Genomic DNA, 27,276 nt, shown 5'->3' on the forward strand with positions numbered 1-27,276 from the left:
TCTGAATGTAATGTATTCGAAAATTTGTAGACGTATGTTATTCGAGCGATAACATCGTGGAAAGGGGCTGAAAAACATCTGGTGGGATGCAACTAACAAGTAAAAGACCAACAGAAAAAAACACCTTGAAACTGTGCTGAAGGCGGCAACTTAATTTACATATCGGATCTGCTGAATATTATTCATAGGATATACTTTTATACTGTTCGATGCTTATGTTTTGCACAAGATTAACTGCGCTAGTTTCCATGTAGGCAAAGTTTCAACATAAATCAATGACAATTATTTGTTGCATACGAAAGCTCTCATGTTTGTAAAGACGTTCTTGTGAGAGTGAAAATCTGCACTTACCAGCGCATGTGGAACATACACGTTGAGATAAAGACAATCTTCCTTGCCAAGGTATGCACCGGAGTCATTGACCTGGGGGCAAGGAGATCCTTCAACGGTCGCGTCGAGCTCGCCAATCCAACTGGCTTTTGGTACTGGAGCCTGGAACCAAAACGAAATAGGCAATTGTTATCTTGATAACGAGTAATCCAGTGCAAGGACATTATATGGAAGATGGGCTGAAGAATTTTACACAATTTAATGTCTTACGGTTTGATATACTCATACATATTGGTAAACATCTTTCTGTGTTACAGAAATTTACATTATTGCAGTACCTTCTTGCAGCGGTGTACCGTAGGTCTCTAGAAGAGCGTCGCGTTCCAAAGGATTGGAAAAGGGCACAGGTCATCCCCGTTTTCAAGAATGGACGTCGAACAGATGTGCAGAACTACAGACCTATGTCTCTAACGTCGATCAGTTGTAGAATTTTGAAACACGTATTATGTTCGAGTATAATACTTTTCTGGAGACTAGAAATCTACTCAGTAGGAATCAGCATGTGTTTCGAAAAAGAGGATCGTGTGAAACCCAGCTCGCGCTATTCGTCCACGAGACTCAGAGGGCCATAGACACAAGTTCCCCGGTAGATGCCGTGTTTCTTGACTACCACAAGGCGTTCGATACAGTTCCCCACAGTAGTTTAACGAACAAAGTAAGAGCATATGGACTAGCAGACCAATTGTGTGATTGGATTGAAGAGTTCCTTGATAACAGAGCTCAGCATGTCATTCTCAGTGGAGAGAAGTCTTCCGAAGTAAGAATGATTTCAGGTGTGCGGCAGGGGAGTGTCGTAGGACGGTTGCTATTCACAATATACATAAATGACCTTGTGGATAACATCGGAAGTTCACTGAGGCTATTTGCGGATGATGCTGTGGTATACCGAGAGGTTGTAACAATGGAAAATTGTACTGAAATGCAGGAGGATCTGCAACGAATTGACGCATGGTGCAGGGAATGGCAATTGAATCTCAATGTAGACAAGTGTAATGTGTTGCGAATACATAGAAAGAAAGATCCCTTATCCTAAGGAAACGCAACCCTACAAGAAAGGAAGTAGGTTACAGTACGATTGTTCGCCCACTGCTTGAATACTGCTCACCAGTGTAGGATCCGTACCAGATAGGGTTGATAGAAGGGATAGAGAAGATCTAACGGAGAGCAGCGCGCTTCGTAACAGGATCATTTAGTAATCGCCAAAGCATTACGGATATGATAGATAAACTTCCAGTGAAATACTCTGCAGGAGAGACGCTCAGTAGCTTGGTACGGGCTTTTGTTGAAGTTTCGATAACATACCTTCACCGAGGAGTCAAGCAGTATGTTGCTCCCTCCTACGTATATCTCGCGAAGAGACCATGAGGATAAAATCAGAGAGATTAGAGCCCACACAGATGCATACCGATAACCTTTCTTTCCACGAACAAAACGAGACTGAAATAGTAGGGAGAACCGATAAAGGTACTCAAAGTGCCCTCCGCCGCACACCTTCGGGTGGCTTGGGGAGTATGGATGTAGATGTAGATGTAGATGAGAATTAACGGTGACGTACTGTGGAGCCGTCATGTCTCCAGGCTGAATACTGCAATACACTGCTTTGCAAAACTTAAGAGCGAAATAGAGGTCACTGTAGCGCCATATGGAGCTGGCCTCGCAACACGAGGCAGTTGTAGGAACGCAAATGACAGTGTGTGTCAATTTGCTAACAGTTCTCATGCACTGTTGTGGTTTTCTTCATTACAACATGGATAGGAGACATGGACGGCTTCACATGGGAAAGAATCATTGTGAACCTGGGAGGACGAAATGTGACGAGTGTAGCCCAGGAGTTTGGTTTCGCCCACAGGGTTGTTTGACGGGCATGGGGATCGATCCGATCCACAGGCACTGCTGCTCGAAAAAGAGGGAGTGGTCGAGCACAGCCAACTACTGCTGCTACATGACCGCTACGTTGTGCATCGTGCAATTACAACCACATTATAGAGGATTAAAAGGAAAGCAATATCATGGTCCAAAGTGGAAAGGCGATTGCTTGGGAGTGGGCTCCTTTTCCCGTCGACCAACACGGCGTCTTCCATTGATACCCGCACATCGGCGGTAGCTTTTGAGATGGTGCCAAGGTGATAGGAACTGGAGCAAGGAAAAATGGGGTCTCGGACGAGTGCTGATTCAGTCTGAGCAGTGACTCTGAATATACCCTCATGTGGCGAGAGGTGTTAACACGTAATGCTGCAAGGAACATTTTGGAATATTTCCGTACGTTTTGGTGGTCCAGGTGCAATGGCATGGGTAAGTATGATATTGCATGGGTGTATTGACCTCCAAATCTTTGAACACAGCAAACTCGCCAGTCAACGTAATTGTGATACTGTACGTCTTCCCCAAGTGTGTCTTCTCAGGTGTGCATTCGGCGTTTGCTTTATTTCTAAGAATGGCAATGTGAGGCCGCATCGAACAGAGCAGGTGGAGAATTGTTACAACGAGAACGTATTTGGTGAATGGTTTCGCCTCCCCGTTGCCTCGACTTAAATCCCATCGGAAACGTGTAGATTATGCTGGGGAGACGTTTGGCAGTACGTCCACGTGCACCAGCGATCATTCAGCAGCTATGAGCTGCATTGGTGGAGGTGCGAGATAAAATAGGAAACGCAGCAGAGGATCACGTAGAAAGACAAAACCTACTGGAAGTCCCTTGATAGTGAATTAAATGATGAAAAGAAAACATATAAAAATACAGCAAATCAAGCATATGAAAGGAATTACAGAAGTACAGACAGGGAGGCTGACAGAAAATAGGAGAATTGTATCAGAAACCGCTGTAGGACACACGCAAGGCTGCAGAAGCATGCACAACTACATATCTACAGGAAAGATAAATGCCACCAATAGGAAAGTCAGACTTTTGGAGAAAAGTCGAGCAACTGTATGAATATTAGAGCTCAGATAACAAGCCAGTACTTCGCAAAGAAGGGAAAGCTGAAAGGAGGAGGTAATATGCAGGGGCCTATTAAGGACAACAAACTTGAGGATAATATTATACAAAGAGAAGAGCATGTGTCGCTTATCTCTAGGACAAGACTAGATTAATTGCAGAGCGCACAGAGGCGTTTAATTGTCTGCATTCCATACATGAATGGAACAGGAGGAATCACGAGCTGCAACGCCGGAAAAAGAGAAGAAAAAGAAGAATATGAGGAGGAGGAAGAAGAAGACACACAAAACATAAAAGAAATGGAAATAACAAGTTGCTGACAAGTCGGTATTTTGGTAGCTTCTGGTAAAGCCTCTTCGAATATTTCACATAAAGAAAATTGCTACCATCAGATTTAAACGGTCTCCATGGCAATGATACATGCTCGTTGTAATTTAAGTACGAGGATGTGAGCTCCACCATAACAGCGGGAAAAATCTGATTAAGGTGTCCAATCACATCATTAAGCGAAACTATGAAAAACAGCGGTGTTACACCAAATCTGGGAAATAAGCCTGTCAACTAGAGCACTACACCGTTTCGTTTAATGGTAACGTGTTACGATTCACGTTGGGTCATAATAGTGTTGCCAAGAAATCAGCTTCGCTCTGGGTAAAGCTTCAGTAAGGTCGTGTGCGCACTTCGTAATGTCCAGCGAATCATCATAAATCACGGTGAATTCAGTGTAATCACTGTCTTTGAATTAAAATGCCGTTACTGTTCATCTCATTGCGTATTTCTTTCAGAATCCTTGTGTTCCATATTCTAGAAATTATTTCTTTGTAAGGTCCGAGTTTCATTGAGCTATTCTACTTGGCTACGATACATGCTGCGGAGGTTACTGCCGTCCTTAAGTTTCGCACACCGGTGTGTAAAATTATAGCTTACTACATGTTGATACGGCTTGGAAGAGCAGATGAATGGTATGGATAATATTTAGGAAACTTCTTATAAGGTGAAACTAAAAGCAGGGGCTTCACTATAAAAAGCGCAACGGAAATTTCACTTTTAGGAGCAGAGGAGATAGCGGATAGGTGAAAAGGGGACATTGCAAGTCTCTATGAGTGGGAGGACTTCTCTGATAACGTGACTGATAACGGAATGGCATTCGATGAGAACGAAATTGTGCGTCCACTATTAAAGCCAGACTTTAGTAGAGCTATGGAAGACTTCCGATTAAATATGGCAGGAAGGTTGGATATGTCCTTGGAATTTCTGATATCATTGACGAAGTACCAATGAAGCAACTGTTCGCGTTGCTGAGTAGAATCTATGTGCCTGAAGACGTACCAACAAACATTCGGATGAATATAATTCACACAATACCAAGGTCATCAAGGATAGGTAAGAGCGCGAACCATTGCAGGGTCAAATGAACGGCTTACACATTCAGGTTAATGACAAGAAAAATATATAGAAAAATGGAAAAGAAAATTGAGGATCTGTTAAATGTTAATCCATTTGGCCACCGGGAAGGCACTGTTATGTTGGGATTGATGATGGAGGCTAGACATAAGAAAAATCATGTCACGTTCACAAAATTCGTCGAGCTAGAACAAGCGTTCGACATTGTAAAATGGTGAAGATGTTCTAAATGTTGGGCCAGCGGGAGTAAGCTGTAGGGAAAGATGGTAATAGACAATAAGTACAAGGATCAAGAGAAATAATAAGTAAAGAAATCCAAAAACTAAGAACGCGGACTAAAAAGAGAATAAAAGAGGGAAGTTCTATTTCACCCATACTGTTCAATTTTTACATCGAAGTAGCAATGACGGATATAAAAGAAAGGATGAAGAGCGCGAATAAAACTCAGGGTGAAAAGGTGTCAATGATAAGATTCGCTGACGGCATTGCTATCCTCAGTGAAAGTGAGGAGCAATTAGAGGTTGTGTTGAATGCAATAAACAGTATAACGAGTACAAAATATGGGCTGATAGTAAACCAAAAGTAATGAGAAGTAACAGAAACAAAATTAGTGATAGACGTCCTTCAAATTTAGGGACCACAATGTTAGCAAGCTCAAGGGATTCTGCAACCTTGGAAGCTAACTAACACAAGATGAACGAGGCAAGAAGGGCATTAACAGCTGACTAGCATGTGGAAAGAGGGAATACCTGGCCTAAAATTCTTGGAAATTTATAGTAAGGTCTTATGGGACCAAACTACTTAGATCATCGGTCCCTAAGCCTACACATTACTTAATCTAACTTACACTATGGACAACACACACACCCATTCCTAAGGGAGGACTCGAACCTCCTACTGGGGAGCCGCACGGACCGTGACAAGGCGCCCCAGACAGCGCGGCTACCCAGCGCGGCCTAAAGAATTCTATTAGAATGAAACATAGGCCTTGATTTGAGGAAGATGTTTCTGAAAATGTACATATGGAGCACAGCATTGCATGGTTATGAAGTATGAACTATGGGAAGATCGGAATGGAAGTGAATCTAACCGTTTGAAATCTGGCGCTATAGAAGGATGTTGAAAGTTAGGTGGGCTGCTAAGACAAGGAAGGAGGAGGTTCTCCGCAGAATCGGCGAGGAAGGGGACACACGGAAAACTATGAGAAGAAGAAGAAACTTACTGATGGGACATGTGTAAGAAGATTTACTGATGGGATATGTGTAAGACACCAGTAAGTAACTTCTATGGTACTAGAGGGAGCTGCAAGGGATGCAAAATGTTGGGGAAGAAAGAGACTGGAGCACTTCCAAGTAATAATGGAGGACGTTAGGTACAAGTCATATTCTGAGATGAAGAGGTTGGTTCAAAAGAGGAATTCGTGGCGGGCCGGAACGAAACAGTCGGAAGGATGATGACTCCAAAAAGGAATGAATATCAACAATAGTAAAACGCGGGTAAGGAAGGTTAGTAAAATCAAGGCACTTGACGATGAGAGAATTTGTTTTGGAAATGAAAAACTAAAACGTGTAGAAGGGTTTTGCTATTTGGGAAGCAATATTACTGACGATAACCGAGGTATGGATGACATATGTTGCTGACTAACAATGGCATGAGAAAATTGTTCATAAAGAATGCAAATGTAAATTTTAGGAATTATTAACTGAAGTTCTTGTCTGGAGTGTAGCCCTAAAGGAAGTGAAACGTTGACTGTAAAAAGTATAGCAGAGAAGTGAAGCATGTGAAATGTGAGACTAGAGAAGAATATTGAAGGTTAGATTGGTAGATCGAACAACAAATGAAGAGGTACTGAACTGACTTGGGGAGAAAAGAGCATTATTAAACAATTTGAAAATTTGTGGTAAGGTCTTATGGGACCAAACTGCTGAAATGATCGTCCCTAAGCTTACACACTACTTAATCTAACTTCAACTAACTTACTCTAAGGACAACACACACACTCATGCACGAGAGAGGACTCGAACCTCCGAAGGGTGGACCCGCGAACCGTGACAAGACGCCCTAAACCGCCGGCTAACACACGCGGCAAACAATTTGACTAAATGAAGGAACAGGTCGGTGGGACACATCCTAGGGCATCAAGGAGTAGTCAGCCAGATTATGGAGAGAACTGTGAGGTACTGAAACTGTACAAGGGTATGAAGACTTGATTATGTTAATAACGTTGTATTAGATGTAGGAGACAGTATTTATTGAGAAATGGAGAAGTTTTCATATGATGGAATACCGTAGAGGGCAACCAATTCTTCGGCTTTGTTTATCACTACCCCTTTGCTTTTCATGGTTATATTTTTAAATTATTGTGAGCGAAAGGATAATTTTTATCACAGTTATGTACTAGGATTTATTGCCATTAATTTTTTTGTACATGTATGCACGATTATAGTCAACGGCCTTGCCGCAGTGGTAACACCGAGTACCGTCAGATCACGGAAGTTAAGCGCTGTCGGGCTGGGCTAGCAGTTCGATGGGTGACCATCCGGTTTGCCAAGCGCTGTTGGCTTGCGGGGTGCACTCAGCCCTTGTGAGGCTAACTGAGGAGCTACTTGATTGAGGAGTAGCGACTCCGGTCTCGTAAATTGACATGCGGCCGGGAGACCGGTGTGCTGACCACATGCTCCTTTAATCCGCATCCAGTGACGCCTGTGGACTGAGGATGACACGGCGGCCGGTAGGTACCGCCGGGCCTTCCAAAGCCTGTTCGGACGGATTTCATTTAGTACGTATGATTATATAGCTTCGAGTTATGTTGCACAGTGGTACGACACAGCTGACGTATTCAGAAGAACAGAGATTCAAAATATCGTCTCGCAGTCCAGACTTAGGTTTAGCCTAAATCGCTTATGTTAAATAAGAGAATAGGTCTTTCGAAGAGGACCGCCCCGATTTCTTTCTCCATACCGAAACAATCCGTGCTTGTGCTCTGTCTGTAATGAGGTCGCCCTGACGGGACAATAAACCTTAATCTTTTTTCCTTCCTTCGTTGACTATGTGGTAACACGCTAGTAGGCTAGTACTAGGGCGAAACACTTTATTCATAGTGCGAGGAGATTAACATTTTACCATACAGTCAAAGAAAGGAAGGATGGAAAATTAGCCAGATAAGTAAATAAAAATATCAATTAGCTACCAAATATTCACATACTGAAGCTTTATTTCAAACGGGCACCAGAGCTTTATCTTTCGTACAAATACTTCTTATCAAAAGAGCTATCCAGGTATGTACATTTATACATATATGTTTCTCAGTCCCACGTCGATGCGTGATTCTAGTGAAGTTACTCTCTAACACTGAAGAAAGGAATTATCCGAATGGGATGGGAACCGGTTGATGTGCTCTAAATGTACCGACAAACAAATTATTACAACTTCATGATGATAGAAGCAATAGAAAGTGCTTGACAGACTGAGTAAGTCAATGACTTATTGATCCACTTCCGGCCTTTAGGCAACCAATTATTCGTCTTGATATTGACTGACAATGTAATTAAATGTCCTCCTGAGGCATATCGTGCCAAATTCTGTCAAACTGCTGCTTTAGGTCGTCGGACCGTTGTTCGGGGCGCGTTCAGACACGTCTTCGACCTGGAATCTAACTGTGTGGTGCAGAATTGTCTTCGGTGATGAGACGCGCTTCGAACTGAGCCCCGAAAACCAGCGAAGGCGTTTCTGGATATGCCAAAGACAGTGGTGGGATACCAACCTGACTGTCGCCCACCGTACGGCCCAACAACTATAAGTGGTCTGTTGTCATCCGCGCACCCTTATGGTAAGGCGGTACGTCGACGATATTCTACGACCCGTTCTGTGGCACTTCACGGTAAGCTTTTCTGGGTTCACATTTCACCAAGGTAATGCTCGCCCGCACACGGCGAGGGTTTTTATTGCTTGTCTTCACGCTTACCAAACTCTACTTTGGCCAGCAAGGTCACCGGATATCTCCGCAATTGAGAACGTTTGGAGAATTACGGACAGGGCCCTCTAAGCAGCTCGGGATTCTGACGACCTAGCGTCCCATCTGGACAGAATTTACCACAATATCTCTCATGGTGACATCCAACAACTCTGTCAATCAATGCCAAGCCGAATAAATGCTTGCATAATGGCCAGAGGTGGACAACTCGTTACTGACTTGCTCAATTTTCGGAGCCCTGTCTATTCAATAAATCATCCACTTGGTCTCCTGTACATGTAGATCACATCTACCGATTTCCGTCCCATTCAGATAACTCACTCTTGGTGCATCTTTCTTTCTTTTTTTCTTACACCGTATTTCGCGAAATAAAGTACCAATACTTCTCCTAATTCCCTTCGGTCGACCGTTTTGCGCTACCGGCTTTTAGATAGTGGATTATTCCTCTTCTTCTGCTATTTCTGTCCAAATTCGGATGTTTATATCCGTCTCTTACTGAATTATCATTCCGTACTTTTGACGTTGATATGGTCATCGTTAACTTGAATTCAGTAGCATGTAGTCCTCTCATTCAATCAAATACATTTCCTGTCGACCTTACTATCGAGTGAAAGGACTATGACCTCGTACGATACTTCTTCGCTTATGACACTGAAAATATTTTTGGGGAAAGTAACGTAGCGTATAAAATGCTGTGAATTGTGAGATATTTCATTCAATCATTGTTACACAGTACTTTTTGTCCCGTTCAAAAATCTGACATTTGCCGATGTTTGGCGATTGAATTAAAATAAACGTAAAAATGAGGTGCTCATTCAGTGGTATGCGGTGTCGTGGATTAGTGTAGAATGAAGGGACATCAGGAAGGCTGAAGATCGATTCCGCCGTCAACTACATTTCTCTCAAAGGCACCAGCAGAGCCTCTCTATCACAGCATCTCCAACCGACGGGCAGATCAGGCTTAAAAGTATCAAATGCAGTCACTTCTTTATACTGTGGTGACAAACCCGTCCGGACAGACGCGTGTCTTAACGCGTCCCCTTCCGAGACGGGGCGGTATGCCGGCCCAAGATCGAATTCAAGCAGCAGATAAATGACGCGGTGTCGGTGTGCCGGCCAGCCTGGATGTGGTTTTTCTGACATTCCAGTAGGTGAATACCGGGCCGATTCCCATGTCCCAAGTCATATTCACGCTAGGCAAGCAATTAGTACACTATCTCACACTTGCTAAACAGAATTTACTTTACACACAGACAGTTTCGGTAAACTGCTCCTGTCCTGGGAGTGAATAGGAGACTAATGACACTTACTCAGCACTCAGTAGCAGTGCTCAAAAGATTAAGACCCAGCCCATGACGGTCGTGTAACATGCGGCGGCCATGGACTGTCTGGCAGTCACCGTGAAATTGTTTTGCTCATCACTGTTAAAGTTGGCTTGAAGCAGTCCTTGATTCCCGTCGGTTGCCACAGGTACTGTTAATTTCACCATAAATGTTCCATCCAACACCATCGAAAATGTGCTCTACACACACACATCGAGGTCTGCCCCTGGGATTCTTTCCTTCCATCATTCCTCCAACTACGGGTTTCGATGACGGCTTACGTCATAATAAGTGTCCAACTATTCTATATTTTCGACGAATTATGTTTCTTATTAGAAATATCTACCCATCACTAGGTTGCAGCCCACTGGATCAATCTGTCTTGCCTCCAACAATCTCGTATTCTTCTAATCGTAGCATTTCCCTCCTCCCCATTTTTCATGTCAGTTACTGTTTCTTTTTATAGGGAGCCGTTTCACCTTGCACAATTCTTGCTAGTGTATCTACGTTGCATCTTCCATCTTTATAGATTAGACTTCCAAGCCAATAAAATTAATTTACTTGTAAATAGTCTCTTGTCCAAATGCTATTTAGCCATCTGGCATATACACAAGCTGTGTACATAAATACCTAGGTTTTCTTTTTGTTTATGGTCATATTATAGCAGTCGGCTATTTCATTATGGATTCAATTCAGTTTCCATTCGTATTCGGCACCTATTTCTATACAATCAGCGAACCACAGTTATCTCGTAGTGGCAAACAAGTTCCTCATTATAATAGTCCTTCACTCCCATCATCGAATCTTCAACATAGAAATTAAATATCAGTGGTTGCAACAGAACGAGTACCCATTCCTGATTTTGGCCTCTTTTACCATTTCGTCAGTGCTGACCCTTCTCCGTAGCCGATGTATCTGAGACACACCTGTGCAGTGGCTCTCGACTCGGAAATAAGCCGGTTTGAATCGAGATGGTGGATGAAATGTTCACTAATAATCTTTTTCTGGAAACAGGAGATTAGGCGATGGCGTAAAGTCCTGATCACCAGTTTCTGTGCCAATGCCGTAGATTAAATTCCAAACTTCTCCACAGTGTTTTACGAACTGAGGGCATGTGACAGTGCTGATGATCTGTCCGCTGGGTGGGAACTTTAAGCTTGGTTGCTCCTTGGAACTGTTCGAGAAGAGTAGGCTTTGTGCCACACTGGCTCAGATCCTCTCCCTGCTCCTCCATCATCATCATTATCATCATCATCATCATACCACACTATACATGAATCTGTTAACTTACACTCACCTTCTCTCAATAACCTACACATACAACACAGCAGTCGTATACACACAAAGACTGGGGCAATGTTCACAGAGGATGAACACCCTTTCCGACAGATGGCTGAAGACACAATGTCGTATTTCCCAGACGGCAATACCCTGCGGAATTTATTTAGTGCTGACTACTGCAGCCTTCTTCTGACTGCCGTGCAGAGGGTCTTGGTTCCATTCCCGGTACTGGCAAGGATTTTGGTCAGACATAGGAATGAGGCGCACTCAGCCTCGTAGTGGGAATTGAAGGGATACTTGACTGACTAGTAGCGTCACCAGGTCAGCTAACGCTACAGCATCCTGGAGTGCTGTGTGCTGATTCCCACCACTCTAAACCGTGTCTGCCTAATGCCATTGGTTGATGAATGACACAACGGTCGATCATGGCCACTTGCCCCTCTGTGGTCAAACTGATGGTGCTTATGTTGGTACTCGAGTCTTCTGCACATAAAGTGAACACATTACGTTTCTATCTCTGTCGTTGATACCATACAATCTAAGAATTAAAAAAAAATAGTTATGTACACCTACATCTACATGGTTACTCGGCAATTCACACTTAAGTTCCTGGCAGACGGTTCATCGAACCATTTTCGTACTACGTCTCTACCATTCCACTCTCGAAAGGCGCATGGGGAAAAAGAACACCTAAATCTTTCCGTTCGAGCTCTGATTTCTCTTATTTTATTATGATGATCATTTCTTCCTACGTAGGTGGGTGTCAACAAAATATTTACTCACTCGGAAGAGAAAATTGGTGACTGAAATTTCGTAAACAGATCTCGCCGCAAAGAAAACCACCTTTGTTTCAATGGCTGCCACCCTAACTCGCGTATCATATCAGTGACACTCTCACTCCTATTGCGCGATAATGCAAAACGAGCTGCCCTTGTTTGCACTTTTTCGATGTCTGCCGTCAATCCTACCTGGTGAGGATCCCACACCGCTCAGCAGTATTCCAGCAGAGGACGGACAAGTGTAATGTAGGCTGGCTCTTTAGTGGGTTTGTCGCATCTTCTAAGTGTTCTGCTAACAAAGCACAATTTATGTTTCGCCTTCCCCACAACGTTATATATGTGGTCTTTCCAATTTAGGTTGCTCGTAATTGTAATTCCTAGGTATTTAGTCGAATTGACAGCCCTTAGATTTGCGCGATTTATCGTATACCCTAAATTTATCGGATTTCTTTTAGTACCCATGTGGATGACCTCGCACTTCTCCTTGTTTAATTACAATTAAATCAATACGATTAGCTGCTGATGGGAATTGCTATACATCAACGGGGACAGTTGCAAATGTGTGCCCCGACCGGGACTCGAGCCCGGGATCGCCTGCTTACATGACAGACGCTCTACCCATCTGAGCCACCGAGGGCACAGAGGATAGTGCGACTGCAGGGATTTATCGCTGGCACGCTCCCCGTAAGACCCACATTCTCAAATTATAGTCCACACACTACATTAACAGTGCCCCTGCCATTATACCCATTGCTCGCGGCAGACAATTCACCGAGTCCCGTAAGAGTTCAAGCAAATCGTGTGCATCCGCCAGGGAAAAGGTCCTCAGCCGGTTAGCCTTAAACGATATGAAGATGGCATCTGTTCTTTCGGATATGTCCGAAAGGAACAGGAACAGCATAGGACCTATGGCACTACCTTTCGGAACGCCAGATATCACTTCTGTTCTACTCGATGATTTACCGTCTGTCACTACGAACTGTGACATCTCTGAGAGGAAATCACGAATCCAGCCACACAACTGAGACGATACTCCATATGCACGCAATTTGATTAATAGTCGCTTTTGAGGAACGGTATCAAAAGCCTTCTGGATATCTAGAAACATGGAATCGATCCGAGATCCCTTGTCGACAGCACTAATTACTTCATGGGAATAAAGGACTAGCTGTATTGCACAAGAACGATATTTTCTGAATCCGCGTTGGTTATGTGTCAATAAGCCATTTTCTTGAAGATGTCTCATAATGTTCGAGTACAGTTATGCTCCAAAATCCTACTGCAAATTCAGGTCAGTGATATGAGTCTGTAATTCAGTGGGTTACTCCTCTTTCCTTTCTTGAATATTGGTGTGACCTGTGCTAATTTCCTGCATTCCGTAATTTTTCAGAAATCAGTCTTCTCGTTAATGAAGTGTTAAAGTAGTTCCTGGAGTGCTCCTGCATCCCAAATACCGAACTGGTCTTCTCTTAAGCTGTTTACACTGAGGTGACAATTGCCACTGGATAGCGATATGCACATATACCGATAGCGGTAGTATCGCGTACACGAGGTATAAAAGGACAGTGTATGGTAGAGCTGTCATTTGTACTCAGGTGATTCATGTGAAAAGGTTGCCGACGTGATTATGGTCACGCGACGTGAATTAACAGACTCTGAAGGCGAAATAGTAGTTGTAGCTAGACACATGGGATGTACGATCTCGGAAATCATCAAAGATCCGCAGTGTCAAAGGCGTGCCAAGAATACCAAATTTCAGGCATCAACTCTCACCACGGACAACGCAGCGGCCGTGGACCGCCACGTAACGACCGAGAGCAGCAGCGTTTGCGTGGAGTTGTCAGTGCTAAAACACAAGCAGCGCTGCGTGAAATAGCCGCAGAAATCAATATGGTATGTACTACTAATGTATTCGTTAGAACAAGGCAGCGAGGTGTTTCATTGTGATCCGTCGATCAATCCGGATAAGAGTCTCCGCATGTTCCAACATTGCCGGAGTCGCAGCTGTGTGCGGCTGTCAGGCACTCGAGAGAGCGGACAGATTTGCGCACCCTAGTTACGACGACGGCAGACGCCTCGCCCAACGACTCACCGTGCTTTTGTTCAACACTATGTCTCTTCAGGCATACTGCAAGCGACTATGAATATCTGAGATGCTCTAGTTTTCCGGCAAAAGGAACTCAATCGCAGCTCTCTGTTTGGAACGCACCTCCGCTACAGACGCCATTTTGCAGGCTACGTATAGCGCCGTCATCTGTCGGCAGTTCATGAAACTTCTGGTGCAGAAGCTGGCATGTTGCGTAGTGACTCGCAACAAATTACGCGTCTTTTCAAGTGCCCGAGAAAAATAATGTGTTGCATTACTTCTGAATGCCCCTTGTGCAATACATCCATGTCGTTACAATTTACTCATTTCTGTTACAGCCACCAACACCTAACACATACTCTTACCATACAGCTATCGCAAGTGTGTCTACATCTACATCTACATTTATACTCCACAAGCCACCCAACGGTGTGTGGCGGAGGGCACTTTACGTGCCACTGTCATAACCTCCCTTTCCTGTTCCAGTCGCTTATGGTTCGTGGGAAGAACGATTGTCTGAAACCCTCCGTGCGCGCTCTAATCTCTCTAATTCTACATTCGTGATATCCTCGGGAGGTATAAGTAGGGGGAAGCAATATATTCAATACCTCATCCAGAAACGCACCCTCTCGAAACCTGACGAGGAAGCTACACCGCGATGCAGGGCGCCTCTCTTGCAGAGTCTGCCACTTGAGTTTGTTAAACATCTCCGTAACGCTATCACGGTTACCAAATAACCCTGTGACGAAACGCGCTGCTCTTCTTTGGATCTTCTCTATCTCCTCCGTCAACCCGATCTGGTACGGATCCCACACTGATGAGCAATACTCAAGTATAGGTCGAACGAGTGTTTTGTAAGCCACCTCCTTTGTTGATGGACTACATTTTTTAAGGACTCTCCCAATGAAACTCAACCTGGTACCCGCCTTACCAACAATTAATTTTATATGATCATTCCACTTCAAATCGTTCCGCACGCATACTCCCAGATATTTTACAGAAGTAACAGCTACCAGTGTTTGTTCCGCTATCATATAATCATACAATAAAGGATCCTTCTTTCTATGTATTCGCAATACATTACATTTGTCTGTGTTAAGGGTCAGTTGCCACTCCCTGCACCAAGTGCCTATCGCTGCAGATCTTCCTGCATTTCGCTACAATTTTCTAATGCTGCAACTTCTCTGTATACTACAGCATCATCTGCGAAAAGCCGCATGGAACTTCCGACACTATCTACTAGGTCATTTATATATATTGTGAAAAGCAATGGTCCCATAACACTCCCCTGTGGCACGCCAGAGGTTACTTTAACGTCTGTCTCCATTGATAACAATATGCTGTGTTCTGTTTGCTAAAAACTCTTCAATCCAGCCACACAGCTGGTCTAATATTCCGTAGGCTCTTATTTTGTTTATCAGGCGACAGTGCGGAACTGTATCGAATGCCTTCCGGAAGTCAAGAAAAATAGCATCTACCTGGTAGTCTGTATCTAATATTTTCTGGGTCTCATGAACAAATAAAGCGAGTTGGGTCTCACACGATCGCTGTTTCCGGAATCCATGTTGATTCCTACATAGTAGATTCTGGGTTTCCAAAAACAACATGATACTCGAGCAAAAAACATGTTCTAAAATTCTACAACAGATCGACGTCAGAGATATAGGTCTATAGTTTTGCGCATCCGCTCGACGACCCTTCTTGAAGACTGGGACTACCTGTGCTCTTTTCCAATCATTTGGAACCTTCCGTTCCTCTAGAGACTTGCGGTACACGGCTGTTAGAAGGGGGGCAAGTTCTTTCGCGTACTCTGTGTAGAATCGAACTGGTATCCCGTCAGGTCCAGTGGACTTTCCTCTGTTACGTCCAGAGGAAGAAACCTGTTTCCTATTCGGAGGATGAAATATCCTAACGGGTTTCTAATCAATAAAGCCATACGATCCTTTATTTCCTTCTTCTAATTAATTTTGTGAAACTTCTCCAGTTTCTTACATTTCATTCACTAAGATGCCGTGTTCACGTCGTTTATGAGAGGTTCACCCTCACTAGGATATAAACTAATCTGTTAGATGTGACTGAATAATAATAGTGAGACGACGGCGAGTGGGCGTTGTACATAGTGAACTGAGTACGTACCTTGTATCTGAGCGAGCCGACCGGGGGCTCAGCATAGGGGATGCCGCTGAAACTGACGTAGGGGTAGCCGTACACCGTGTGCTGGTAGCGGCCTCGAACCCAGCCCTGCTCCACGTGCACCGCCAGGTGTCTGCTCACATGCTGTGCAAGGAAAATGTGCATCTCGTCAGACACATTAAACCTGGACTTACAAATAACCATACAATATGAAACTTCGGCCTATATACAGCAGACGACATTTGAAAGGTTCATTGGTTATACATCTCAAAATAGCAAAAGGGGTAACATATTAAACGTTTCATTCTCTGTGGCCATTGCTGGTTTCAAACATTATGTTCGTTATCAGATGACTGTCTGGTATCGACTGGAAGAACAATCAGTTATTCCTTGATTATTCACTGTGCCATATGCCCTGGAATGGAAAATAATTTTGAACTGTGAAATACTATGAATTATATAGAACAAAGTGGAGGTACCACGTTAAATTAAATGTATCGGACTTACTTTAGCTATGTGACCAGAGTTTTGGAGTGAATACAGTTATGGTTGCAGTGTATTCTTTTGACAGATTGATCACTAATGTTCAGAGAGTAGTCATCATTTGCATTTGTACAAACAATATTCTTTGTAACAACAATATTGACAGTAAGTTGATTATACTATGCAACTGTGTGTATGTAACTATGAAGTACTTGTTCTTTACTAATGAAGGTCATTGAATTGTCAGAGAGAAAGTTTAAGTTTGTAATATATGTATTGCAACAACTAAATGATATTTAAAAATAATGGAATTTTATAATATATGTCTGCTCATAAAATAGGAACTGTACTTTGAATGCTGCTTCATGCTTAGGGAATTTGTATTGTATAGTATAAAAGGTGTAGGGAACCCACTCCGCTATGGAAGTCGCCTTGCGCGCGCTAAAAGGTGGTTTTGGCGGTCGGTCAGTCTTAGTGGCTACTGGGTGAGCACGCTACGCAATCAGTGGCTAGCCGTTGTATGGTTAATATCGAGGGTGCCAAGCGAGGCATTTGAAAGCCAATTTATATTGAAATTGCCTCGGATGTGGTTTCGGCTGTCGTGTGGTGCTCTTGTTATCATGGAATGGCTCTAAAACGAGGATGATACGTCGCCAAGAAGGATTTATAAAAAGCATTCAACATCAAGAGTATGAGACTAGACAGCTGCCACGAGATTGCCACCACTATTGCGCTATTGCTCCGCCTACTTCAGGAACTCAGATATGTGTCATATTATGGACCAGTATGTTTGTGTGAGTGTTTTTTACAATAATAATTCCAGTGATACGAGGACATGTTTGAACCTTAAAATTGTCCTGATCATGAAACCAATACAGGGTTCCATCCTAAATGTGCAGAAACCGATTATACTGTTTCTAATTAATGAATGGTTTGCCTCTGTACTAAATGTGCTAAAGTTCAGTGCCAAAGTATGTAGTGTTACCGCAAAAGTATCTGCTTCACAAGTAATGGATAAGGCACACAAATTGAACCTAGATGAAAAGTAATTTTGCTTTGATTATTCCATGAACTAATTCCTGAGGTTAATTGAACTTAATATTTGAGTTACTTGCTTTAAAATATGAACATCTAAATTATTTCAAGTGGGGTTAGAAATCAATACTGGCAAATTGCAATTTGTTTCTGAAATAGTCACTGAATTTGCCTGTAAATACATTTTGAGTTTATGGGTTCCCACTATATTTTTTTCTATTATAAAAAAGATAAACTAAATACTGCTTTCGCTAATGAAATCTGAAGCATTTCCATAAAAGTGTGAATATAAGAAGTATCTGTGTAATGTTATTTATTATCATTTGTGGTGTCTGTATTCTAGTTAAACTAGAACTCGTGCCATGCCCAATTTTAGTCTTGTGAGGTCTTTAGTAAAATATTAGTCCTGAGTTAGCTATTGATTGCAACAGTAACTAATATTAGTATGAGTGAAATAACTTTTAAATTTCCTATGATTGCTGGTTTGTGTAAATAGTAACTACTGCTCCCCACTATTCAGTTCGTCCGGTAGTCGTGTGTATTCATTGCACTATTTAAAAGGAGTATTAATGAATGTCCTTTTAGTAACTCATATTCATGTTTCTTGAAACATAATGTTTCAAATTATGATGCCTAATTAGGCTGGCGACCGTTTGTTATTTCATTTGTATGCATTTACTAGTTCATTATCACCTAAATAAAGCCTTTCAGTTTTCTATTTATTGCCATAGTTACGAAATTAATGTTCGATATCGTGTACTCATTTGGCAAACACACGGTCAAACATTTCAAAATTCTTCCCAGAGAGTAACGCTGGCTTTCAGGCGAGTTTCATACTTGGCACTAATTTGCAGCTCACGTGTTATATTATCTCACACGAACATAACGTGTTTCAACACTCACTCATAGCACACAGAGGCGCTACAAAGTAAGGATCTACGTTGTACAGTTTGACGCGAAAAACGACGTACTTTATTTTATTATATCTCAGCAATCATACTAGCTCACTCTACTGGCTCACTCTACTAGCTCATACTAGTTCACTCTGCTGTAATGAGTGGCGCTTAGTGCAGTGCAGGGCAACAAGTTATTTCGCTGCTAGATCGTACGGCCAATGAGATATGAGGTAGACTATCCGAACAAAACCATCTGGACACCCGTATGTAATGCGAAACTGACACTAGATGTGAAGAGAGGCGGACCCACCAATATAAAAAGACGAACATGAAATATATTCGGAGTTGGACTACCACTGGCTGGGTAATGAATGACGACAATGGAAATCTGTGCCGGCCCAGGACTCAAGACACGGATTTCCCGCTTATCGCGAGCGGTCGCCTCACCGTTAGGCTCCCGGCGGCGAGGCGCGGACAGACCCAAACTTGTCCTCACCCATGCGTCTACTATTTGTACCCGAACATCCGTTATGTATATTCCCGAACAGAAAAGACATTTTAATAGCAAGTCGTTTGTTCGCTGTATAGTATATAGCGGTTCCTGTGTTGATCAGAAGTACGATGCAGTCTTCTTCGGATATGCATGCATGCCGGAAGGAACATCGCACCGTACTCGTGAAAAACACAGGCACTGCAATATCGTACCGAATACAAAAGGCGGGGTGGAATACTATGTGAAACAGAGAAGCAGGAACAGCAGGATTGGTCGATCAGGAGAGATATGCGATTTCGAACGTTGACTAGTCACTGGATGTCACCTGAGTAACACACCCATCAGGATCCTTTCAACACTTGTAAAGCTGACTAAGTCAGCTGTTGGTGATGTAATTGTGAAGAGCAAAGGAGAATGAACAAACACTGATGAAACAAGACCAGGTACACATCACGTGCTGACGTACAGAGACTGTCGAGCATGGCTGACGGCGGTTGTACAAAATCGCATGAAATCAGTGGAAGGAATGAATCTTGAATTCCAAAGAGCTACCAGCAGTCCAAGCAGCACCGTGACTGTGTGTAGGTGGTTGAAAAGAATGGGGTAGTATGGTCGAGCAGCTGCACATGAATTACACATTTCCGTAGTGTGCACTAAGAAGGTGACAAGGGCGAAACTACTGGACACTGGCTGAGTGGAAGCGAGTGATTTGGACTGATGAATTACCCTACACCCTGTGTAAATCCAACGGTCTGACGAATGTGTTGAGCACCTTATCTGCCATATTGTGTAGTACCAACGGTGAAGCACGGGGGACGAGATGATAAGGTATGGGCGTGATTTTCGCGGTTAAATTGTGGTCCACTTATTGCACTTGAGAAAACGCTATAAATGAAAGCATATGACCACATTTTTGGACATTACGTACCGATTATAGCAGAGGAACGCTTCATAGACGATGATTATTTGTATCAACATGACAATACATCCTGCTTTAAAGCTTCATTTATAAGGCAATAGATGTGGACAATAACATTCCTGAAATGGACTGTCCTACCCCGAGTCCAGATGTGAACCCAATGGCACACTTTTGCGATGAGTGACAACGTCGACTTCGCTCCAGACACCAACATCCAACTTCACTATCTTCTCTGCTTAGGACTCGTTTTTCATCTGAGTTCTTTATATTCATACAGCTGCTTCTTTCTTCTCCCAAGGACTCTTCAATTTTCCCGTAGGCGGTATCTATCTTTGACCTAGTGATGTATGCTTCTAAGTCCCAACATTTATCTTCCAGTCGGTTTCATATTTTAGACGTTTGTATTCCTTTTCCCCTCGTTCATTTGCTGAATTTTTAAATTTTCTCCATTCACCAATTAAATTAAATACCTCGAAAGATTTCTACTTAGCCTTGACCTTTCACCTTCTGATCCTCTGCTGCCTTAGCTATTTCATCTCTCAAAGCTACTTATTCGCCTTCTACTGTGTTTATTTCCCCTTTTCTAGTGAATAGTTTCAATGTGCTCCTTCTGAAACTCTCAAAAACGTCAGGTTCCCTCAACTCATCCAGGTCTCATCTAATTAATTCCTACATTCTTTTCCGTTTCTTTGGTTTTAATATATAGTTAGAAAATAATAAATCGAGGTCAGAGTCCTCATCTGCCTCTGGAAATATCTTACAATTTAAAATCTGATTACGAAATCGGTGTGTTACCATAATACAATCAACGTCAAACCTTCCATTGTCTCCAGGTCTCTTTCATGTATACAGCCTTCTTTGTCAATCCTTATACCAGATGTTAGCGATGATTAAATTATGCTCTGTGGAAAATCTACCAAGCAGCTTTCTCTTTCAGTCCGTATTCACCCACTGCTTTTCCTTTTCTTCCTTTTCCTACTATCGAATTCCAGCCCGCCATCACAATTACATTTTCGTCTCCCTTATGTATCTGAATAATTTCTTTTATGTCATCACACATTTGATTAGTCTCTTTATCATCTGCAGAGCTTGTTGGCATATAACTTTTACTACTATCAGGATGTGGGCTTAATGTCTATCTTAGCTACAATAATGAATTCACTATGCTGTTCATGGTAGCTTACCCACATTCCTGTTGTCTTATTCAGTATGAAACCTACCCCTGCATCACCCGATTTGACTTCGAATTTGTAACCCTGTATTCTCCTGACCACCGAACTTAACTAATTCCCGCTTTCTAACTTCAGTCTCTCCATTTCGGTTTATAAATTTTCTAGCATACCAGCCCGATTAAGTCATCTAACATTCTACGCTCAGATCCATAGAACGTCAGCTTTGTTCCTCCTGATAAAAGCATCCTACTGAGCAGATCCCCCCCCCCCCTCTTTCACCCCCGAAAATCCAAACGGGGGACTATTTTACCTCCGGCGTACTTTATCCAAGAGGATACTGTCATCATTTAACCATACAGTAGAGCTGCAAGCCCTAGGAAAAAATTACAGCAATTGCTTCCGCTTGCTTTCAACTGTTCGTAATTCCAGCACAGCAAGGCCATTTCGGTTGATGTTACATGGCCAAATCAGTTAATCATCCAGATTGTTGGCCGTGCAATTAATGAAAGTCTGCTGCCCTCTCCTGGAACCACATGTTTATCAAGTCTCTTAACTGATAACCCTCCGTTGTGGATGCACATATGCTAGGCCTACGTGTATCGCTGAGAGCCCTGAGCCAACCCTCCAACGGGAAACTCCATGGCTCATGGGAGGGCTCTCCCTAATGACTTTTTGTATTCTACGGGGTGATTTACTCCACCGTGTACAAATTCCAGGAATTGATCAATGAGAGGATACGGAACAAAATGGTCTAATGAACGTATGTCCGGAAATGCGTGGTTTCCATGCTAGAGACCATTTATTCAATCAAACTTTGTTACAGAAACTGCGGTCTAATATGCGCTGTACCATGCATCCACAGCTACAGTATGCTTGGTTTCCTCATACGTCATGTCCTAGCGTGCTCTCCTGTCATAGTAATTGGTAATGTTGTGTCCGATTCTCTTCTCTTGCCGACTCACCTTGTAGTGGATGTGATACAGCGTTTTACATCCTGGTTCCGTATTCGAATCGAGAGCTTGCTGACATGGTGTTTTCTTACGGAAAGGCAAATGACAATGGGCGGCGAGCAGCAAGGTTGTACCAGGAGGCCTGTCCCCGCCGAGAACAACCACAGCATTCAATGTTTGCAACAGTATTTCGCCGTTTGAGATAAGGTCGTTTCAGGAAGCAGAAAATCGCGAAGAACGTACCCGAAATGTTCGGACACCTGACTTGGAGGGAAAAGTGATTAACACTGTGGAAGGCGACCGCCGTGTCAATACCAGGAAGTTGGCCCGCCAGTACAGGGTAAGCCAAACGACCACGTAGAACAGTCTCCATGACAATTGTTACTAGCCTTATCACGTACAACGTTGCAGATGGCGACAGACTTCCCAGACCGGGAGCAGTTTTGTGACTGGTTTCTTCACCAGCCAACCACGATTCCGGGATTTGTGTCATCCATCCCATTCGCAGATGAGCCTACCTTTACGCAGAGTGGTATCTTAAACTTTCACAAGAGTCTTCTGTGGGACAGAATACAGAACCCCCATGCTATGGTGACAGCGAATCATTAGCATCTGTGCAACCGGAATGTGTGGGCCGGGATAGTTGGCGACGGTATTTTGGGACCAACCTCCCTTCCACGTCGCCTAATAGGCTGAAATTATCGCGGTTTCATGCGGGTGACATTGCGTCCCCTGCTGGAAGAAGTGATTGGATCATGTGACTGCTACATGATGGTGCTCCAGCCCACTTCGCCATTAACGTCCGGATGCATCTCAATCGTGTATACCCTGGTCGATGGATCAGACGAGGGAGACCAATTGCATGGTCTGCTCGTTCACTGGATCTCAACCAGTGCGATTTCTAGTTTTTGGGCCATCTCAAAAGTACAGTGTATGCAGAGCTCATTCCATATGAGACACTGGAGCAGCGTATTCACACTGCCTTTGCCACTGTTGTGATGCAGCCCGGCTGATGTGCAAATGTGAGACAGAATACGCTACGGCGCGTATCTTGAGAAACGTGGAAACCGTTTTCAACACGTACTCTAACTGTGGCTGCGTGGTACAGCGCGTATCAGACCGCAGTCTCTGTAACAATGTATAACAGAATAAATGGTCTCTAGCATGCGTGTCCTGACACAGGTGCATTACATCTTTTTTTTCCGTATCCTCTTATCGATCAGTCCGTAGAGTGTTTGCCTGGTGGAAAAAAATCACTCTATATAGATTCTCTAGGTCTTCCATAAAATATTCTATTTGAAAGCTTGCCGGTGACATCATCATGATGTCCTTTGTTTTGGACAATTCATCGGGTTATGGATGATAAAATTTAATTTAAAATTACTGAATGAGTATAATTTTCAATAGTTGCTAGAAGTGCCACGAAGATACACCGTTCTTCACATCAGGGTGAAATACATCGACTGAGTGCACAAAATATTGTTGCACGTACCACAGGTGTTGTATTCTGATGAAAAACAAATTCAAAAATGAATGTATGTAAATTGAAGGAAGATCACTGCTATCAGTTGCAGCGGGACGTTAAGGGGAATCAGCGGCGACGAGCGCAAATGTGTACCGGACCGGGATTCGAACCCAGGACTTCTGCTTACGTTTTCTTTTTTTTGTTGATGTAATTTTGTTCGTTATTGTTCGTTCTGTGCGTTCGGGGTGGACGTCCCATGACGCTTGTTCAAGTTCACCATTGATCGATTAACTCAGCTTTTTTATTACAGAGGGCAGCAAAGCCTCTGACCGACCACGCTGAGCTACCGTGCCGGCGCTTAATATGTAGGTGCGGCAACCACTGCGCCATCCGAGACACTGCGTTAGCGAAACTGCACGGGCAGTGTCGGTACGCCTCGCGGACGATCCACCCGCTCACCGAGCGCCACCTACCCGCAGTCCTTGTCCATTACACTGCTGTTCGCTACTTACTTGCCAAGTAAGTTGGAGATACCGGGTTACAATTCTGGTCCCGTACACATTTTCGCTAGTCGCCGCTCATTATGCTTAATATCCCGCTGCAGCTGACAGCAGTGATCTCCCTTTCATTTACAAATAGTGTTTCACAGCTGCGGGACCTGCGAGGTGTCTGTTCTTTCGAAGAATGAGAGACCATGCATTCAAATAATCAAAAATCTATCTCTGGAAGGTTCTAAAAAGAATAGCGGAAACTAGAAACTCTGCGAGAAATGCGAAGCAGCAGTGTGAACACGAAGGGCTCAGATGATAAAACAGTACTAAGTTAAATAGGGAAGAAATATACATTTGCGCTGTAGAAAGGAGAGAAACTTAGAGAGACAGATATGGAAAGGGAAGATGGTATGGATGAAGATGAGACTGGGCGTGCGCCACACAGCAGAGGGAGACATAAGTCACAGCATGCATCTTGCATGAAAAATGCTGAGACGAGGCGGCCATTTGAGTGCACTGCAATAACTTTCAGATTTCTTGAATACATTTATATTATTTCCAAAATCGATTTACGCGTTTCGACACTCCATCATTGTCAAAGGTTATAAAATGAAATATACAACTGGTATCAAAAAATGCGAAAAAATGTTGTGAGTACGTAGGCTTTCCCGGCGTAATAAGTCTTGAAAGTCTCTTCGGGTTTGCAGCGGGACTCATCAGCAGAAGCAGCATTTCCTGAAGATGGAAACCAGTTGGATCGCCGGAATATCGAGTCAAGTTGATTTTAGGATCCGGCAGCAAACCCTAAGAGACTTTCAAGGCGAAAAAATCGAAAAAATGTTAGTTTCACTACTGATTAGAGATATTGTAAGTGAGCCGAAAATTGTGTTTTAGCTTACGAATATTATGTGAATCCTAGAAAATTCTCCTACAGAAAGATTCAAGCTTGTCAAAATTCTTAACGAAGAGACAAGTGGGAACTGCTGGCACGGAACAAATTAGAAAGCAAATGCACGAAACTCCTAGGTGGCGCTAGATTAGCGTGACAATAAATATTTGTTTGCTCACAACCACTTTTCTTCAAAATAACATCGCATAAACCAATTTCAGCAGTAAACGATGCATGGAAATCACTTCACAATGTCTTACAAAGGTGTTTCTTACGAAACAATGTGTAACAGTTTTCTTTGGACAATAGAAAGTAATACATTGGAAGATGTAGCTTGGCGTCGCCGAGGTACCTGGCGCAAATTGTCTATTAAGAAATATAATTTTCGGCAACTTACAACTCAAACATTTTAGGTATTAAAGAGTCGAGGATATTCCCTCACAGTTATTAAGATCTGTGGAAGAACCAACTATAATCGAACTATGCCAACTGGTGTGTAGGAGATATAAAACTAGCGAAATACATGTAGACGTCAAGAAAAATGTAAACTTGAAACACGGAAGAAGGGAAGTGTTGACAATTGCGCATATTTTCGAAATGTCGCTTTCACAAATCATGATTCCAAAGTAAGCACACCATTCCAGACATCTGGACAAGGGCCTAGCCGCAGCTGTAGTACCGCTTTTCGTCAGATCACCAAAGTGACCCGCTGTCGGGTTTGATTAGGACTTGGATGAGCGACCGTCAAGATCTGCGGAGCACTATTGGCAACCGCGGCGCTCTCAGCCCTCTTGAGTCTAATTAAGCAGCTTTGTTTATTTTATTTATTTATTTATTTATTGTTCCGTGGGACCACATTAAGGAGAAGTCTCCATGGTCATGGAACGAGTCAATACATGAAATTATAACACGATTGAAGAAACAGATAAAATGAAATATAAGAAACATATTCAGGCGACACGTCATTAGTTTAAATAAAGAAAATCAAGAATGTAACACTGGAATTTGCTTAATTTTTTAGCTCTTCCAGGAGCTCCTCGGCAGAATAGAAGGAGTGAGCCATGAGGAAACTCTTCAGTTTAGACTTAAAAGCGTTTGGGCTACTGCTAAGATTTTTGAGTTCTTGTGGTAGCTTATTGAAAATGGATGCAGCAGAATACTGCACTCCTTTCTGCACAAGAGTCAAGGAAGTGCATTCCACATGCAGATTTGAATTCTGCCTAGTATTAACTGAGTGAAAGCTGCTAACTCTTGGGAATAAGCTAATATTGCTAACAGCAAACGACATTAAAGAAAATCTATACTGTGAGGGCAATGTCAGAATTCCCAGACTATTGAATAGGGGTCGACAAGAGGTTCTAGAACTTACACCACACATAGCTCAAACAGCCCGTTTTTGAGCCAAAAATACCCTTTTTGAATCAGAAGAATTACCCCAAAAAATAATACCATATGACATAAGCGTATGAAAATATGCGAAGTAGACTACTTTTGGTGTTGAAATGTCACTTATTTCAGATACTGTTGTAATGGTAAATTAAGCGGCATTTAGTTTCTGAACAAGATCCTGAACATGGGCTTTCCACAACAGCTTACTATCTATCCGCACGCCTAGGAACTTGAACTGTTCCGTCTCGCTTATAACATGCCCATTCTGTCTGATTAAAATATCAGTTCTCGTTGAATTGTGAGTTAGAAACTGTAAAAACTGTGATTTAGCATCAAATTATTTTCCACAAGCCACGAACTTATTTCATGAACTACATTATTTGATAATGTTTCAATATTACACACAAGATCCTTCACTACCAAGCTGGTGTCATCAGCAAACAGAAATATTTTTGAATCACCTGTAATACTAGAAGGCATATCATTTATATAAATAAGAAACAGCAGTGGCCCCAGCACCGATCCTTGGGGAACGCCCCATTTAACAGTGCCCCATTGGGACTGAACATCATTACCACTCTCAATATTGCGGAGAATTACCTTCTGCTTTCTATTCTTAAAGTAAGAGGCGAACCAATTGTAAGCTAGTCCCCTTACTCCATAATGTTCCAACTTCTGCAGTAATATCTTGTGGTCAACACAGTCAAAAGCCTTCGTTAAATCAAAGAAAACACCTAACGTTCGCAACCTTTTATTTAATCCGTCCAAAACCTCACAGAGAAAAGAGACTA

General features: G+C 42.9%; 1 protein-coding gene across 1 annotated transcript in view; it reads right to left on the reverse strand.

Moving 5' to 3' along the window:
* The window catches only part of LOC126147098 (cholinesterase 1-like), a 127,640-nt gene that overhangs the window by 83,495 nt on the left and 16,869 nt on the right, over nucleotides 1–27,276 (reverse strand). Inside the window, exons 2-3 of the mRNA XM_049915668.1 lie at nucleotides 16,307–16,447; nucleotides 352–492 (exon numbers count right to left, since the gene is read on the reverse strand). Of these exons, the coding sequence (XP_049771625.1) occupies nucleotides 352–492; nucleotides 16,307–16,447 (282 nt within the window). The remainder of the gene's footprint in view (nucleotides 1–351; nucleotides 493–16,306; nucleotides 16,448–27,276) is intronic.

This window comes from Schistocerca cancellata, chromosome 2, assembly GCF_023864275.1.
Source record: "Schistocerca cancellata isolate TAMUIC-IGC-003103 chromosome 2, iqSchCanc2.1, whole genome shotgun sequence".
Taxonomy (NCBI): Eukaryota; Metazoa; Arthropoda; class Insecta; order Orthoptera; family Acrididae; genus Schistocerca; species Schistocerca cancellata.